The 16,239-nt window shown below is 45.4% G+C and overlaps 2 protein-coding genes across 10 annotated transcripts in view; one reads left to right on the top strand and one right to left on the bottom strand.

Annotated features, from left to right (window-relative positions):
- The first annotated feature begins 993 nt into the window (after positions 1–993).
- Positions 994–13,471, top strand: Mtfr1l (mitochondrial fission regulator 1 like). 3 transcript variants are annotated; one of them, XM_004850619.3, is made up of 7 exons: positions 994–1,121; positions 4,059–4,193; positions 4,665–4,769; positions 6,881–6,990; positions 7,163–7,374; positions 9,095–9,380; positions 11,571–13,471. In XM_004850619.3, exons 2-7 carry the CDS (start codon positions 4,179–4,181, stop codon positions 11,674–11,676), a joined length of 834 nt encoding a protein of 277 aa, XP_004850676.1. In that variant the 5' UTR covers positions 994–1,121; positions 4,059–4,178; the 3' UTR covers positions 11,677–13,471. The 3 variants fall into 3 exon arrangements, with proteins under 3 accessions (XP_004850676.1, XP_004850675.1, XP_021118753.1); XM_004850618.3 differs by having other exon boundaries at positions 995–1,121; positions 9,059–9,380; XM_021263094.2 differs by having other exon boundaries at positions 1,060–1,121; positions 4,042–4,193; positions 9,059–9,380.
- Positions 13,112–16,239, bottom strand: part of Aunip (aurora kinase A and ninein interacting protein) — a 38,158-nt gene continuing 35,030 nt past the window's right edge. For 6 of the 7 annotated variants that reach the window (XM_087215546.1, XM_087215543.1, XM_087215545.1 and 3 more), the window contains one exon: positions 13,112–14,765. In XM_087215546.1, coding sequence (XP_087071672.1) covers positions 13,960–14,765 — 806 coding nt within the window. In that variant the 3' untranslated portion in view covers positions 13,112–13,959. The remainder of the gene's footprint in view (positions 14,766–16,239) is intronic. The other variant, XM_087215548.1, reaches the window with a different exon arrangement.

Below are 16,239 nucleotides of genomic sequence, written 5' to 3'. Positions count from 1 at the left end.
GGTCAGTGTTGGACCACCTATATGACATGGTTCCCTAAGATTATATTGGAGCTGAAAATTTATCTCCTAGTACTTTTACTGTACCTTTTCTGTTTAGATGTACAAATACCACTGCTATAAATGCCCACAGTATTCTGTACCATAACAAACTGTACAGGCTTGTAGTCTGGAGCAATAGATGGATAGTAAGCTATACCATCTTAAGTTTGTGTGAGTGTACTCTGTGATGTTCATGCAGCAGTATCAACTGAGGATGCATTTTTCAGAGTATATTGCTGTTATGAAGCAATGTATGACTGTAATTTAGAGGGGAGCAGCAGGGCAGTAAACCAAGTGTGGGATTTTGGGCATAGGGCCTGTCGTGACTACACAGACTGTTCGTCTATGATGCCAGCCCTATCCCTGGCAGATAAGGACTGCAGCCTGGGAGCCAGGCAAGCCATGTGCTGAGGATAGAGGAGGAAATGTGGCCCAGAAATGCTATGAAGACAGGACGGTGAAAGTTTGAGCACAGACAGGGAGTGGGCTTGTGAATGTGGAAAAAGGAATGTGGATCTCACCCAGTGCCATCCTACCCTCTAATCAACAAACAATATACCGTGGGTTGGGGGGTGGAGAGACAAAGGCTAAAATAAAAGAAAGCTGCGAAGCGCTGGAAGGCATGAGTCAAATAGTCTTGCAGGAGAGACACTCGTAGAGAGCTATGGTTGGGAGGCAGGACTGGAGGGAACCAGGGAGAGACAGGCGACGTAAAGGCCAGATCCGGAGAAGGGTCAGTATATATTTGCATAGGAGTGGAGACAGCACCCCTATTTTGTGGCTGAGCAGCAATACAAGCGTCAGCTTCCGGGAGAGCAACAAGGGAGCATAATGCGCTGAGGTCTCCAGGAACCTTCAGTGCACTTTCTCCAGGCACGCCGACTCCAAGAGGGCGTGTCCTTCAGCCCCGCCCCCGAGTCGGGCCCGCCTCCCAGGGTGCAGGGGGCGCGGCTCGGTGCGCAGCCGCAGACAATCGCTTCCGGGGAGGGGCGGGTCAGCGGAAGTGAGGGCAGCGGAGGCTGGGCTGCCCCTTGTGGTAGGAGGGGCTGTGAGGTGAGCGAGTCCGGGAGCCGGAGTCTGAGGTGAGACAGGTCCAAGGGCCTTCGGGGAGGCGGGAGCGCGGTTTTCGCGCCCGGCCGTACGCTGAGCTCGTTGCGCAGCTCTGTGCGGAGTCCGCGGTGCCTGTCCCCGCGCGAGTTCTCGCGGGACCCCCTGTTGTCATTATCACTTGGCCGGGGAAACTGAGTCGAGGGGGAGCTTCTCGCCCGAGTCACCCGGCGAGTAGGGACCGGCACACACTAGACGTTTCTCGCGGTGGCCGCGCTCCGCGACAGGTTGCCCTGCCGCCTCCTCGCCGAAACCGGCCTCGGCCCTGGGGCTCCCGCGCACCCCAGCCCTGGGCCTGTGGGTTCAAAGGGCAGCTGGCAGGCAGCTGGGACTTGGCCGACCTTGGCCCGGGTCGGGTCGGCGTTGCGGGGGAGGGGTCGCCTGAGGTCCCCACGGGGATTGACCGTCGCAGACGGCTCGCGCAGACGCCGCTCGCGGGTGCGCTCGTAAAGTTTCGCTGAGCGCCGCGGCCTCGGCGGGGCGCCGGGCTCAGGGCGGCGGAGACTAGGTCCCGCTCCGGAGCACCTGGCGTCTCCCAAGGAGACAGCGCGCGAGCACGTCGAACTGCCGCTGCAGAAGGGCCAGGGCAGCGCGGAGCTGCTGAAAGAACCAGGAGCCTTCTCCTACAGTGACACGTGGGGCGGGGTTTCGGAGCGAAGTTGGTGTTCATTCCTTCCTGAGTTCCGCGAATGTCAAGCGCAGACTGTGGCCGGTCGGCACCGTGCTGTGCGCGGGGGAAGTCTGGGGCCTCCTGATGGAGCACGCGTTAAGGAGTTACTTAGTTTCTATTTTGAGCGGCCTCGGAAGGGGAGACAGCTAGCGTGCTGGGGGTGAAGAGGACCCGACCCCGTCGCGGGGTGGGTGTGTGTGTGTGCGCTTGAACAGAGCTCTGATGAGGAAGGAAGAATGAGCTTGGTGCAGGGGTGCCGGTGTTTCGGGCAGACAGTAATGAGATGGTGCTGCAGGCTGGTAGCAGGACAGCGTGGCCACAGGGCAGAGGGCAAAGAAGAGGCAGCATGGATGCGAAGCCTAACTGTAGGCCTTGTTTGTGGGAGCTTGGTCTAGAGAGGGCAGGGAAGATGGGGTTGGGCCATGGTGGAGAGTTCCCTGGCCCACGCTCAGAAGTCCAGATTTTATCCTGTTGGCCCTAGCAAGCTAGTTTTACTTTTAAACACAGGAGCTATATGATTAGCTGTGTTTTGCAGAGATACCTCTGGCGGTCCACAGAGGGTTAGGCCCCCTTGAGTCTTTGGGAGGCAGAGAGTGGCCTAATAGCACTGTTAAGTGAACTTATCATAGGCACTGACATTCAGCACAGAGCCTGGCACACTGGGAAACTTTGATAAAGGGCTTGAAGTGAATTGAAAAGATGGAGCCTGTGTCAGAGGCAGCAGAATCTGGACCTGGCTTTTGGTGCTTTCTTTACTGCATGACCACTGAGTGACCTTAGACAGATCCTTCTCTCCCGCTTTCTTTCCCTTTCACAAAATGACCCCTCCTCTCCCAAGGTAGACAAGGAACACTCCAAGGGAGATCTCCAGAGAGCTGTCAGTCCAGTCTCAGGCTCCCCAACGACTTTTCACCCAGGCATTCCTTGCTTGCTTGAGTTGATTCCCCAGTACGCCTTTGCCTGCTTTTGCAGCCTTATAATCTGCCCTTTTACAGATCCCTCACCTTCCTGTACTGATGCTGCTGTTCTCTTGGCTTCTTGCTCCCTCAGAACTCAGCATGGGGCCAGGGCATTGAACTTACTGTGCCACCTGCCTGGTGTGCCTTATTCTCAGCCTTCCTTAGAATAAAGTGTCCAGGTGCTGCCTCTCTGCTGGACTGTGAGTTCCTTGAAAGCATGACTGTCTTATTCTTTTCATAACCCCTACAGTACCCAGCACAAGGCCTAGCTCTAATGGGTATTGTTGGCATTTGATGAACAAGGGTATGCATGAGCTCACTGACTGCATTTGCTCACTGTGCAAGAACAGCTGTGAAGAGCGCAGTCAGGAGTGACTCCACCCATCTGTCATGTTTTAAAGTTCATTAAGCACCTTAAAATACCCTGTTTCACTGACCCTTGAGGTAACCTAGAGAGGCAGTTTTTCCTGCCTCCTTTTTATAGATGGAGAAACCAAAGTTCAGAAAGGATACATGACACTTGCCTATGGCCACAAAAGGCAGTAGGAAACTAAGCCAGGGGAGAGGGTGGGAAATTGGCTCTTGTAGCCCAGTAGTCTGAGATTGGCATGACCTGGGTATTGCTAGGTTGGGTGGCAATTACTGTGCTTTTTGTTGTTGTTGTTTTTGGTACCAGGGATCGAACTTGGGTCCTTGCATTTTCGAGGCAGGCAGTGGAACCACTGAGCTAAATCCTCGGTCCAATTACTGTGCTTTTGTGTTTCATGTTCAAGAAGGAATACTGGGCTTGGATGGTACCTTCAGATGAGCGCTCCCCTGAGCTTTGTAGCTACCAAGAGGTCTCTCAGTTCCTCTCCCTCTCCCCTACCTCCTGCTTTTTTGCAGTACTGCCTAGGAACCCAAGAGATTCACATTAGGCAGCATCTCTAGCCTTTTTTGTTTATTTTGAAACAGGATCTCAGCAAATTGTCCAAGATAGGCTGTAACTTTCAATCCTCCTGCCTCAGCTTCACAGGGTGCTGGGATTACAGACATGCACCACCGTACCTTGCTGTTTTTGAAGTTTTGCCTCAGGAAACCTTAGAGCCCCGAAAGTCTCCTTGGGTTGGCCAAGCTCACGAAGTCTAGAAAAAACATAACTTAGAGAAGTCAATGTTGAGGGCAGCCTTTTGGGCTAGTTTCCTCCCCTATGAAACATCAGAGGTCTCGACTGTCTCCTGGGCCTGGTTTTGTGGGGCTTGTGTGCTGGCCACTGAGTCCCCACAGTGGGGGTTGTTTCACAGGAGGGGGAATTTGGTGTTCCTCAAGATGGCCTGATATGAAGAGGTCCCACCTCCGGCCTCCTCAAGGTGCGCTGAGGCTGCCTTGTCCTTCAAGTGCAGGAGCTGGTTGAAGTATCAGGAATGGAAGCCAATGTGGTAAGGGGTATTCCCAGGGCTGGGATAAGGAGGGTGGGATCATTGAGCACTGGGCCTACTGAAGTGCTCAAAAGGCCCTAAGCCTCCAGTTAATTCTTCCGTTACTCTGGAATCCTGAAATTGGAGCAAGGCTGTCCTCCCACATCCTGTCCCAGAAAGATCGTATGATCTTGGGAACAGTTCAGAAGTCAGTGTGTTTCTGCCTTTTGTGCAGAGGAAAGCCCCAATGGTCCCAACAAGCAGCTAACTGCTAGCCTTTCACTGGGCCTTCCTTAGCAGCAGCAGATGTCTCCAGGGTGAAGGTTGGCAACTGGAGAACCTGCCTTGACTCATAATTGAGACTTGATTTATTCCCAGAGGGGGCCCTGTCCCTGGGAGTGAGGAATTCATTCTCCTTGCTGTAGAGGAGAGCACAGGAACAGTAGTTGGAGTCATTGTCCCTGAAGATGTCGTCGTCTCTCTTTGCTCTAGACTATTCCAATCTGGCAAAACAAGCCACATGGAGCTGCTCGAAGTGTAGTGAGAAGAATTGGGACCAATCTACCCCTGAAGCCATGTCCCCGAGCATCCTTTGAGGTGAGTGTGCTGGAAAAGCAAAGAAAAGTAGGAGCTCAAGAGCATAGGAGGCCAGTGCTGCTTCTGTGCCTCTGACCTCTTGGCATTTGCCAGTGCTGCCTGCTTTCCTGGTCACTTTTTCATTTTGTCAAGAAGGATTTACTAAGTGCTTATAATAGATCCTGGCAACCATTCCTTCCTGGTTGCACACAAAGCTGTGACCACAACAGTCACACTTCCAGTTTGTTCATAAATTAATAATCTTGTATCTCATTTTTGTTTCTTCTGTTAAGTGGCTGTGCTCTGAGGTGTTTGCCTGCAACCTGGCAGGTCCCCACATGGACATTGAGTGCTGTGATTCTTGAGTTGAACCCTGCTTTTCTCACTAACCCTATGACTTGGCCACTTAGCCACTATTTTTAGTGTTTTGCTGGGGCCTCAAGCCCCCTTCTTTTGGCCAAGTATGGCCACTCCTTACTGAGCTATTTCAGTCTTACCTCTGGAACCAAGGAGCAGAGATTCCTGTGTGGTCCAGGTCTGTGAGACCCACTTTTGTAGTAGAAAACTGCAGCTGCCCAGCTACCTTCCTGTAGGAACTCGTGAAGCCTCAGCTCCAGGCTAAATGATTAGGGTGTGTTGAGTTTGGGAAGCTGGGACATAAAATACTTTTCTAAAGAAAAGAGACAAATATATGAAAAGACATCAGCCCATAGAAACAGCAGTGAAGGAGCTGAGTTTATATACAAGAGGCTAACTGCAAATTTTTAAGGGACTGGAACTGGAGTTTGAAGTGTTATCAGGGTTGGTATTAGAGTCAGGAATGGAGTTGGAAGTGTATGTCAGTGGAGGGTTGTCCCATAACCTAGATTGCCAACTATTCAGAATTGCTTAAAGAGCATGGGCAGGTTGGGGCCTTAAACCTCAGAAGCATCAGAAACAAAGGGAGGTACAGCCAGGTGTGACTGACTCCATGAAATTTGCCCCCTCACTTGACTGTACACTGTCCAGTCTAGTTTGTTGGATAGACAAACTAGATGCTTCTGGATAGACAATCAAGGACACAAGCTTCCTCAGAGCAGGAGTATGTGTGAGTAGTATTAATACTAGCTGACATTTTCTAATGACATACTATGTATTAGGCATTGTGCTAAGTATTTATCTGTGTTAACTAATTTAATTTATAAGAGCAGCGGAACAGTCAAAGCTAATCCAGGAAAGCAAATGGAAGCTTCCCTGAAATGGCCCATCTTAGCAGTAACTCCTGGGTCAGTGGAAATCCTCCTCCAGGTGACGGTGACTATCACTTAACTCCTCTGAGTCCTAGGTTCCTTATCAACCCCTGACCCACCTCCCAGTCTGTAGCAGAAACATTTGCATTTAACTCATGTATAGATGTATTTTTTATTAACTATTCCTAGATTTTTGTTATAAATATTTAATAAAATCTTACCAATTTATTCTTTAAAGTTTACCATGTATTAAACTATGGAGAATAAAATGGAAAATAAATTACCTATAATCACAGTCCTGACACAGTAACTATTAATGTTTTCATGCAGATCCTGTTTTTCTAGATACGTGTTTTTTATCACAGTCAGCATGTGATTGAATCCTTCTAATTTCAGTTAACATGGTATTATTTACTCAGTTGCTCTGTTCCTTGGTGGTTGTTCTTTGGGTTGAGGAGCTATTTTAAGAAATTGCACTATGGTTGTTTTTGTATAATTAATTTCTTATTTTTTAAATCTAAATATTCAGATTACTGGGTTTGCTTAAAACAACAGTGCTGTGGGCCAGAGATGTAGCTCATTGGTGCTGTGCCTGCTTGGCAAGCAAAAGGCCCTGAGTTCGATTCCCAGTACTGGCTGGGGGTTACAGTGCTATAACAATGTAGATTTCAATTAGTTATAGGATTCAATCCCCAGCTCCAGCAAACAACCAACCAACCCAATTAACTAAAAGGGTGTAAGAGTTAGCCAGGAAAAATTTCTTGTTGATATAACAAGTTTTTGATGACTTATATTCTCATAACCAAAGGGCAAAATGGTTTTAGACAGTAGCCATCTCTATTAAAAGGTAACACAGATCAGTTTCAGAAGACCTCAGTAAATATGGAATTTGCTTCCCCACAGACCCTGCCCAACATTTCTGACCTGTGTTTGAGAGATGTGCCCCCAGTCCCTACTCTGGCTGACATTGCCTGGATTGCTGCAGATGAAGAGGAGACATATGCCCGGGTCAGGTAGCTAAGGCAGTAGCCAGTTTACTAGGGGTAGGGAACTTCTTCCCAGAAGTGGCAAGCAGCAAGAAAGGTGCTTGTGAGAGGCAATCAGAATGAGAGCTATAGACTGGTGGGGGTGGGGGGCCAGTGGGTTGCTGTCTGTGATGGACATACTTGTCTTTCTCTGGATCAGGAGTGATACACGCCCCCTGAGGCATACCTGGAAGCCCAGCCCTCTGATTGTCATGCAGCGCAATGCCTCGGTGCCCAACCTTCGTGGGTCTGAGGAGAGGCTTCTGGCCCTAAAGAAGCCAGCCTTGCCAGCCTTAAGCCGTACCACTGAGCTGCAGGATGAGCTGAGCCACTTGCGCAGCCAGATTGCTAAGATAGTGGCAGCTGATGCAGGTAGGAGGCTGTCCTTTTACCCCTGGGTTTTAAACAGGATAGGGATAAGGGAAATGGTGGTCTCTGATTCAGAAAGACTTGGGCCCAGGCCTCAGGTTGTCTTGAAACCCAGCTAACCTAGAGGTCCTTGGATAATTTCATTTTGGGCTGAATGGTTTGACCAAGAACAAATCTTAACCTGTGACCTCAGGCAGATTCCTTCCGTTAGTCATAAAACCCAGTGCCCTTTTCCTGGTGTCTGTAAGATTACATATTCCAAGCAAGCTCGAGGTCCTCAGTTTGATCCTCAGTACAAAAAGAAAAAAAGATTACATATTCCATGAGCCTACAATAGCCTTCTTTTTCAATATAAGCATTTTCCACCATTGCCACTGCAAGACATATCCTTTTCAAGTACTTCCCTTTCCTTGTCCTTTCTATCAGAGATCACATCTGTCCTCCAACTTTCTGCTTGAATTAAGGCAGAAATACTAGAAATAGATGAGAGCCTGCCTTGAATAGAGGCATGGACAGCCAACAAATGGATCTCTCCCAACATGCTCAACTGCTCAAAGTCATAGCTCCCAAACCTTATCAGTTGGTACAGCATAAAAATCCTAGTGTTATCTTTGAAATCGTCATGTTCTTAATTCTCTAATTTGGAAGTTAACTGCATTTAAATTTCCCATTTCTATTTCTTGGCTACTTTTTTTCTGTCATCCAAGAGACAAGCAGAAGTAGTTTATATAAACTCAGAATGTTTCTCAGAAACTTAGAAATTAAAGAAATTCTCTCCATGAAAATTTGGGAACTAGAAGGCCATCAACATTTTAGTTTTGGAGCCAGGGATTTAGCTCAGTGGTTCTGGCATTTGCCTCGAAAGTGCAAGGTCCCAAGTTCGATCCCCGGTACCAAAAACAAAAAACATTTTAATTTTGCTCACAACATTTCTAGATCACTCTGAAGCCATCTTGGTAAACATCCCCAACGGTGTGAGTTAGAATTCCTTCAGGGTGATGCCAGGAAACATTTAAAATTTCACAATTGCTTGGGTAACGAAGCCATTGTCTTCAGAAACCTTGGTGTAGTTGAACTGACAGTTACTGTTGTGACCTTTGAATTTGACCATTGAAAAGGTCACCCAAGCAAGCAGTCAGTTACTTGATTATAAAAATGATTGTTGGCACATCCTATACAATATCTAAATTGAATAATGGTACCAGATAAAATGATAGATGTGATTGAAGCTGTGTATCATCCATTATCATGTGTAATCAAAATATAAAGTCTCAAAAAAAAATTTCTAGATCATAGATAGCAAGACTCAGAGTCAAAAGTGCTGTTTTAGTTAGAGAAAAGGACAAATGCAGGACTTCCCTCTGTCACTCTTGCTTGTTTAAAACAGGGCTCTTTCTCCATAGCCCACTGTGAAATAGCTTTTAGGAATCAAAAGGCTCTATGGGATGGTTTCTTTGGCCCTCCTGAAACATTGAAAAAGCCCAGTGATCCATCTTCATGAACCCTGTCTGGGAAAGATAGTAGAGGGACTCTACACTGGCTACAGATATCATCCCAGGCTCTCCCAGAATGTCATGTTGTCAGCTCGGGAAATGAGTATGTTCTGTAGACAGTGCTTGTGGGGAGAAGATACTGCTGCTATACTATAGCCCCCATGTCCATCCATGCCTATTGTTTTCTCTTTCAGCTTCGACTTCATTAACGCCAGATTTCTTATCTCCAGGAAGTTCAAATGTCTCTTCTCCCTTACCTTGTTTTGGATCCTCATTCCACTCTACAACTTCCTTTGTCATTAGTGACATCACCGAGGAGACTGAGGTAGAGGTCCCTGAGCTTCCATCAGTCCCCCTGCTTTGTTCTGCCAGCCCTGAATGTTGTAAACCAGAACACAAAGCTACCTGCAGCTCATCAGAAGAGGATGACTGCATCTCTCTGTCCAAGGCCAGCAGCTTTGCAGACATGATGGGCATCTTGAAAGACTTTCACCGGATAAAACAGAGCCAAGATCTGTAAGTACTGACAAGGAGCTCTGGTGATCTATTTAAGTCACCCATGGCCAATGACCTAATATACATAGATAGTAAATTCTCAGAGTAACCGTATGTTACTTTGTTTACAGAGCTTGCCGACTACCTGCTTGCTAGTGCCTGTGCCCCAGTTTGAGCAACACTTTTCAAGTGTTAGGTTAAGTCACCCTAGCCAAATGTTAGACTACTAGGGACTTTATAAGAAGGCTCATGTATTCCAACTTATGTCTCTAGGTGATTTTGGTGGAAGGAGAATTTCATAAAGTTGCGAATTTTACAAATCCAAAACCCTGCAAATGCAGAAATGTGAGGACAAAGCTTTTGAGATTCATAAGTAGTTCCCTAACCTGCCTGCCTATCAGAATTGCTCAGATTTGTTAAAAATACATCTTAAGCAGAATCCCCAAGGAGTACAGTTCTAACCATTTCTGTTGAAATGTGAGGGAATTTGGGGGCCCTGCAATTAAAGCAAGAAACTCATCGAGCAGGAAAGCCCTTGCAGTGTTTCTCCAGGTATAGTCTGAGCAGCTTCCTTGGGGTTCACAGAGGAGCTTGTTCAAATGCAGCTTCCTGGGCATTTCAGTTTGCTATCAAGACCTTAATGGCCTGCACCTAAGTGGTGCAGCTGTATTTGTTAATGCAGGGAAAGAAGTTGTTCTGAGGACCTGGAGGTGAGATCTTTCTCTAGAGTTGATGAAGTTCCTGCTGATGGGAAGATTACATTGTACAGTGATTCATTTTTGTCATCTGGGCCCTACTACCCGCTGAAAACTAGACAAAGGCAAGCAAGCAACTTACTGCTTCTTGGCAGTTACCCTTTAGGGAAGTCACGCATATTTTCTCTGGCCCAAGCCAGGTTAGTCATACTGACCCTCTTGCACCCCCAAATTCAGCTACTGCTGCTTCTTTTGATCTGCCTTGAGCATATTTCTTCTGGTGGCAATGTTTTATAGATTGACTCTCAAACTTCCTTGCCTCTTGAACCAAACTGTATCCAAGATCCTTATTACCAAGCCCCTCCTTCCATTTGTACTCTGAGATCTTTACTCCCTTGTAATAGAGGAGTTGGGACAATGACTAAAAATGGTAACATACCCCAGGGAGCAAAGGTTCAGAAATGTTAATAGAGCAGAGGCAATTCCTTGATTTTCAAGGTTTCAAGGTTTAATAGTCAATCTTGGGTCTCATTTATTGCCTAAAAAGCAATGGTGGTGAAATGGAATTAATATGAGAAAAGGAAAAAATGGAAACAAAGTCTTTATAAATAGGGAGGGGTGGAGGGGCTGAAGGGAGGGCAGGGAAATGGGGAAAAAATAAGAACCAAGATAGATTATGTAAAGGTACAGATTTCCAACGATGAATATCATTATATTGTATACCTAATATGTACATTAAAAAAAAAAAAGCAATGGTGGTGAACCTATGGCACATGTACCATAGCAGGCTGTATTATTGAAAGCTCTAAAAGGTTCGCCATCACTGGCCTAAAGACCATAAAACAATGAGGATGTATGTAGGTTCACTACAAACTTCAGTTATTCTCTACGTATCTAGGACCCACTTATATGTCATATATCAGGTAATTTGACCCTACCCCGACCTAGAGTTGATTTTGTTCCCAAGAGTTTCTTATGATATGAATGCTTTGCTGTTTCTGGATCTCTTATTTTAAAAGTCTGTAGACAGATTAGTAGGTAATCTTCAGCACACCTTTTCCCCAGAACTAATAAAGGTCAGAATCACTGAGAGTCATTAGTCTCTTCCCCTGCAGAACCTACAAGAAAGTGCTAATAAGAAAAGATAGAATCAGAAGGTGGGAACAGAAGCTTAGCCACCAGAGGTCAACTCCAATAAGTTGATGGTCCTTTATTTTGCCACACTTTATAGCCACTTGAGGATGTAGTAAAACATTCTAGTTAAGAGATAAGATCTGGAACCAGGTATCTTGGTTTTAAAGTCTGAATTCACTTAATTTACTTGGTGAGTGGCTAGTGACTCGGCAAACTGCATGTCTTTCTGTGCTTCAGTTATCTATCAGTAAGAGGGTCTTACAAAACACCTACCTCAAAAGATTGTTGTGAGGATTCAGTGAGAGAGTGTGTGCACAGACACAGAGTGCTGCCTGGGTCTAAGCAAGTACTACCTAAATACAAGCTATTGTTTTGTCTCCAGGACCCGGAGTTTAATGAAAGAAGAAGACCCTGCCGTGCTTATCTCTGAGGTCCTAAGGAGGAAGTTTGCTCTGAAGGAAGAAGATATCAGTAGAAAAGGAAACTGACAGCACTCCACCCTGCAAACTCAGTCTCATTCTCCTGGAATTTCTTCAATAGCTGCCTTCCTCAATGCAGATGTTTCTGCCTCTCAGTTAGGAATCTTCTACAGCGGTCTTGCTAAAAAGCTAATGCTTGGAAAGAGCTGGATTATTGTTTCCCATACTTCAAACCTTAGCAGAAGCTAAGGTCTGTGGCTTGAGCTGAGACATTTGTTACAGGTAATTGTGTAGGGTGGCTTAGTTTAGGGGGTAAGATAGATGTTTCTTGTATTCTCTTGCCCCTGTGTGAAAATAGGTCCTAAATGAATGACTGACTTCACTGCATTAGATCTCATAACTTGTCTCATCAGACGCTTTGTGCCCAGCTGTCATTCACTCTCAGCAGCTTCCTTGTAGCAGAGCAGGGCTTTAGGGAAGGGGCTGTGTATATGTACATGTTCACAAGGCAGGGAAGATCTTATGCTGCTCCATCATAAACCTACACCAGTGCCCAGCAGTCACCTTGCCCTGTCTAGTTGTAGAGGTTGGGCTACTGGACCAGCCAATACTTGGGCTGCTACTAGGAGGCCTGGGTGGTTTTTTTCTGAAGCATATTTTATAATACTGTACAACCAAATCTACCCTTCAGGGCCCTGGAGCCTCATCAGTTCCACTGATTAAAAACTTTTTCCTCCATGGACTTCAGTTTAAATCCAGTGGAGAGAAACAGGGAGGGGAAAGAACATTCCATCCTTCTTCCAGGCCCTGGACTGAATTCTGCTTTGGGTTGGGCCAAGGTTTGCATCTACTGCATCATGCATGACTCACATGCCCTTGGGGCCCTTTCTCTGCCGTATGTATACTGTGTGTGTTTGGGTTGAAATACTACCTGGCATTAAATGAAGGATTTGGAGAAATTTTCTTTGTCCATTTCTGAGTTGTGGTCATCCTGCATCCCTTCGGGGTAGAGGATTCCTATGAATTTAAAGTATATGAGCTTGGGCCAGGGATTTAGCTCAGTGGTTCCACCGCCTGTCTCGCAAGCACAAGGACCCGAGTTCCATCCCCGGTACCAAAAAAAACACAAAAAATAAAGTATATGAGCTTTCTTAAATAGGCTTCTGGCTTTCCCTCTTTCCTTTTAAGGTCCTGTCCTTTAACAAGATTTTGACCTATACTCTTAAAAGCAGTTATTTGCAAGTTTCTCCCCTGGAGGTTGTTTAAGCCTTGGGTACCATTAACTGTAACATGTGCTTGCTTCGGCAGCACATATACCATAACTGCAACGTGACAAATTGCACCTGTTGGATGATGCCATGGATAGAACAGAGGCCAAATTAGACTCCTGTGCAGGTCAGAACCCTGACACAATATGTATTATTAAAAAGTTGCTCTTTCAAAAATAAAATTGGTGGGCTAGGAATTTAGCTCAGTGGTGCTGCTGCCTGCCTCGCAAGCACAAGGTCCTGAGTTCAATCCCCAGTACCAAAAATAAAATAAAATAAAATTGGTAATGTTCTAATTACCACCAGAACCAGCATTACAAACATTAACATGTTTTACAAAGGGGATTTCTTCCCAGAAGGAGGGTAGGGTTCCTTATGACCTTATGAAGGAAAACCTATCAGTCACATCTAGATTGTTTTATTGCTCAGGCTTTTTTGGTTTTTTTGGTACTGGGGATCAAACTCAGGACCTTGTGCTTGCCAGGCAGGTGCTGTGCTGCTGATGGTCAGGCTTTTTAAGGGAAGGATATTTAAACAAATTGTATAAGTTTAAAATGCTGTACAGTTACCACAAAAATAAAATAACAAAAAAATGAGGCTGTCACTATTCTCCCTTTGTTTCCTCTCCCAACCCTACCTCCACACACCTGGGTTGGGGAATTTGCCTTATCTCTCAAAATGGCATGAGGAATAATGATTCCAAGCTTACGCAAGTGGGTAAAATTTCAGCCAAAGATGAAGAGGAGCAAGGACCCAGCCAGGCATCTGAAAAGGCAGAGGGGTCTCTACACAGGCTGAATAATGGACTATTCAATAGAAGGACAAGTTCATGCCCTGCCTCCTCAGTGCCCATCACAGACTCATTCGAGGAATTCACCAGCCACCTTCCTGAGGGAAAAGCATGATTCCAATCACATTGTCTCAACCAGTGGCAACTGCCTGCTTTATTTACAAAGTGCTTGATATTGACAGCTTAAGCCTATGCTGCCTTCCCACCTCAACCCCCCACCTCCACCTAAAAGATATTTTCTTACATCTCTACCATTTCAAGATGCTTTCAGAAACCAAACCCTCATATAAACATTCAAAATTGGTGCCTGATAACTTGATTACCTTCAGAGTCCTGAGTAAGGAGCAAATCAGGCTGCAGATTTAGCTGAGTGTGCCCAGCCTGGGATTCAGCCCGAGGGCTGGTTGGAAAATGCCCTAGGCCCTGATGCCAGGTGTTGCTTACATCTTGGAAAGGAGCTCTCCTGTGGGCAATGACTCTCTGGCCCTGAGAATCTTCAGTGAAAAGCTGACTCCAGGATTCTTTGTCATTCTTTTCACTATCCCAAGAAAACACAGAAACAGGACAACGGTTTTGTTTTACTGACTCTGTGTTTTCTCTACTCCAGGATTCCCTGAAAGTTTGGAGGTGTACCGAACGCTGCCTGTTTTCTTTGACAGACACTTTCCTTTCTGATTTAGCTTTGTCCAAGAGCTGATGGCATTTGCCCCCAGGTGGTCTGATGTGTCTCTCCATGCCCTGATAGTTCTTCTCAGATCCATAAAACCATTCCTTTTTCCTGGAAGAATCCTTTTGGTCCAGCAAACAAGAAAAAGCCAGTGAGGCTTTACTGTCTCCAGCACAGACTAGGGAATTAGGTTGAGGCATAGTCAAAAATGGGCTTCTCACATTGTAGTGGCCAGAAGTCTTGTGGGACCAAGGAGAAAGTCCAGTTTCCTGGATGTCTTCAGGGGTTGACATGGCCAGAGGGGGTGCTATGCAGTCATCTTCCGAGTCCCGGATCAAACAGTCAAGCTGAGTTGTGTCTGTCTTGGACTCTTTGTTAATTTGACTTTCTGTATGAGATGAAACACTGCTCTGGTTACCAACATCTGTCATTCCTAGTAAAATAGGAGTGGGCAAATATTATAATGTATGAAAGTAGTTGGCTTTTTCTAAAATCAGTACTAGCTAATATTACTACCTAGGGCAAGATTACTTAAGATTCTTCAAATAACTTTGTAGCTGATCTTCCTGCTTTCAATCTCACTATTCTTTCCTGAATGTTCTTTCTAAAACATAGATCTGGGCCAGGGATTTAGCTCAGTGGTTCCGCCGCCTGCCTTGCAAGTGCAAGGTCCTGAGTTTGATCCCTGGTACCAAAAAACAAACAAACAAACAAAAAACCATAGATCTTATTTTCCCCTAATAAAAATACTTTATATGGATGCTTCCCATGACCTACCTCTACCTAATAAAGTCAAACACAATCAGACTACAGCCTACTTTTCCAGCTCACTTTTCATTTATGTTGTTTAACATGGGGCATATCAGTTTTGTTTTTGTTTTTTATTTACTGTAGTTTCTACTAAATAATGATCTTGGCCAAATATGTATTCCTAAATATTTTCCTTTTTAAAAATACTCAATACACACTAGTTTGTAAGGTCTCAAAGATCACATTGACTATACAACTCTGAAACCTTCTAGTTACAGTATGAAGAACACAGGTTCCCAACTCCTCAAATATTTCATAGGAAAGGGAATGAAGACATCATTAGGATGCCAAGGCAACCAGAAAAGACAATAATTTGAAAACAACTACTAGTCTGGCCTGCCTATTTTATCACGTATGGAATAGACCCTGTTCTGTTTGGGTTTTTTTTGGTACCGGGGATCGAACTCAGGTCTTTGCACTTGCGCCACAGGCAGTGAAACCACTGAGCTAAATCCCCGGCCCACCCTGTTCTGTCTTAAGAATGAATGACGTGGGCCGGGGATTTAGCTCAGTGGCAAGCGCAAGGACCTGAGTTCAATCCCCGGTACCAAAAAAAAAAGAATGAATGACATGGGCTTCTTATTCCACCCAAATCAAGATCTAATTACAAAGAAACAATGATTAATTTCCTCTTCCCTTCAACAAGAATTATACTGCAGAAACTGTTCTGTGGGGGTTCTCAATTTTGCCTAAGAATTCAGTATTAGATGATAAAATATACCAGAATTTGTAAATGGGAAAAGTGTTTTTGAAAAAATGCCCTGTTATGTAAAGCAAAGATTGTTTATGTTTTATTTGAGGAAGGGATAGCGCACTCTGAAGGTTTATACAAAGCAAGCCTGAGTCACAGAGTTGGAACACTCCTCCCAATGCCCCCCATCTGGCAGGAAGCTCTAGCCTCCTCTGAGACAGCTCCCAAATACACTTTGCCTCACTGCTTCCTCAGCAAATAGAAATATTTAGTACTAGACTGAGTGAAACAACTAGAAAAGTATGTTTGTAAAAACGTGTATATTGCTTTCCAAAAAGCAATGACTTCTTGTGCTTTTATTACACAAGAGGTCAGCTAAGTTTAACAATAGAATAGTTTCACTATA

This window comes from Heterocephalus glaber, unplaced genomic scaffold (assembly GCF_053883595.1).
Source record: "Heterocephalus glaber isolate CG9 unplaced genomic scaffold, H.glaber_assembly_v1.0 deba00001452, whole genome shotgun sequence".
Taxonomy (NCBI): Eukaryota; Metazoa; Chordata; class Mammalia; order Rodentia; family Bathyergidae; genus Heterocephalus; species Heterocephalus glaber.
Note: the sequence above shows the minus strand (reverse complement) of the source record. Positions and strands in the feature narration are given on the sequence as shown.

Excerpts from the sequence above, each read along its gene's own strand:
- Mtfr1l (XM_004850618.3), top strand. Across the intron at positions 4,770-6,880 it reads GTCCCCGAGCATCCTTTGAG|ACCCTGCCCAACATTTCTGA; the intron begins GTGAGTGTGCTG and ends GCTTCCCCACAG. Across the intron at positions 6,991-7,162 it reads GAGACATATGCCCGGGTCAG|GAGTGATACACGCCCCCTGA; the intron begins GTAGCTAAGGCA and ends TCTCTGGATCAG.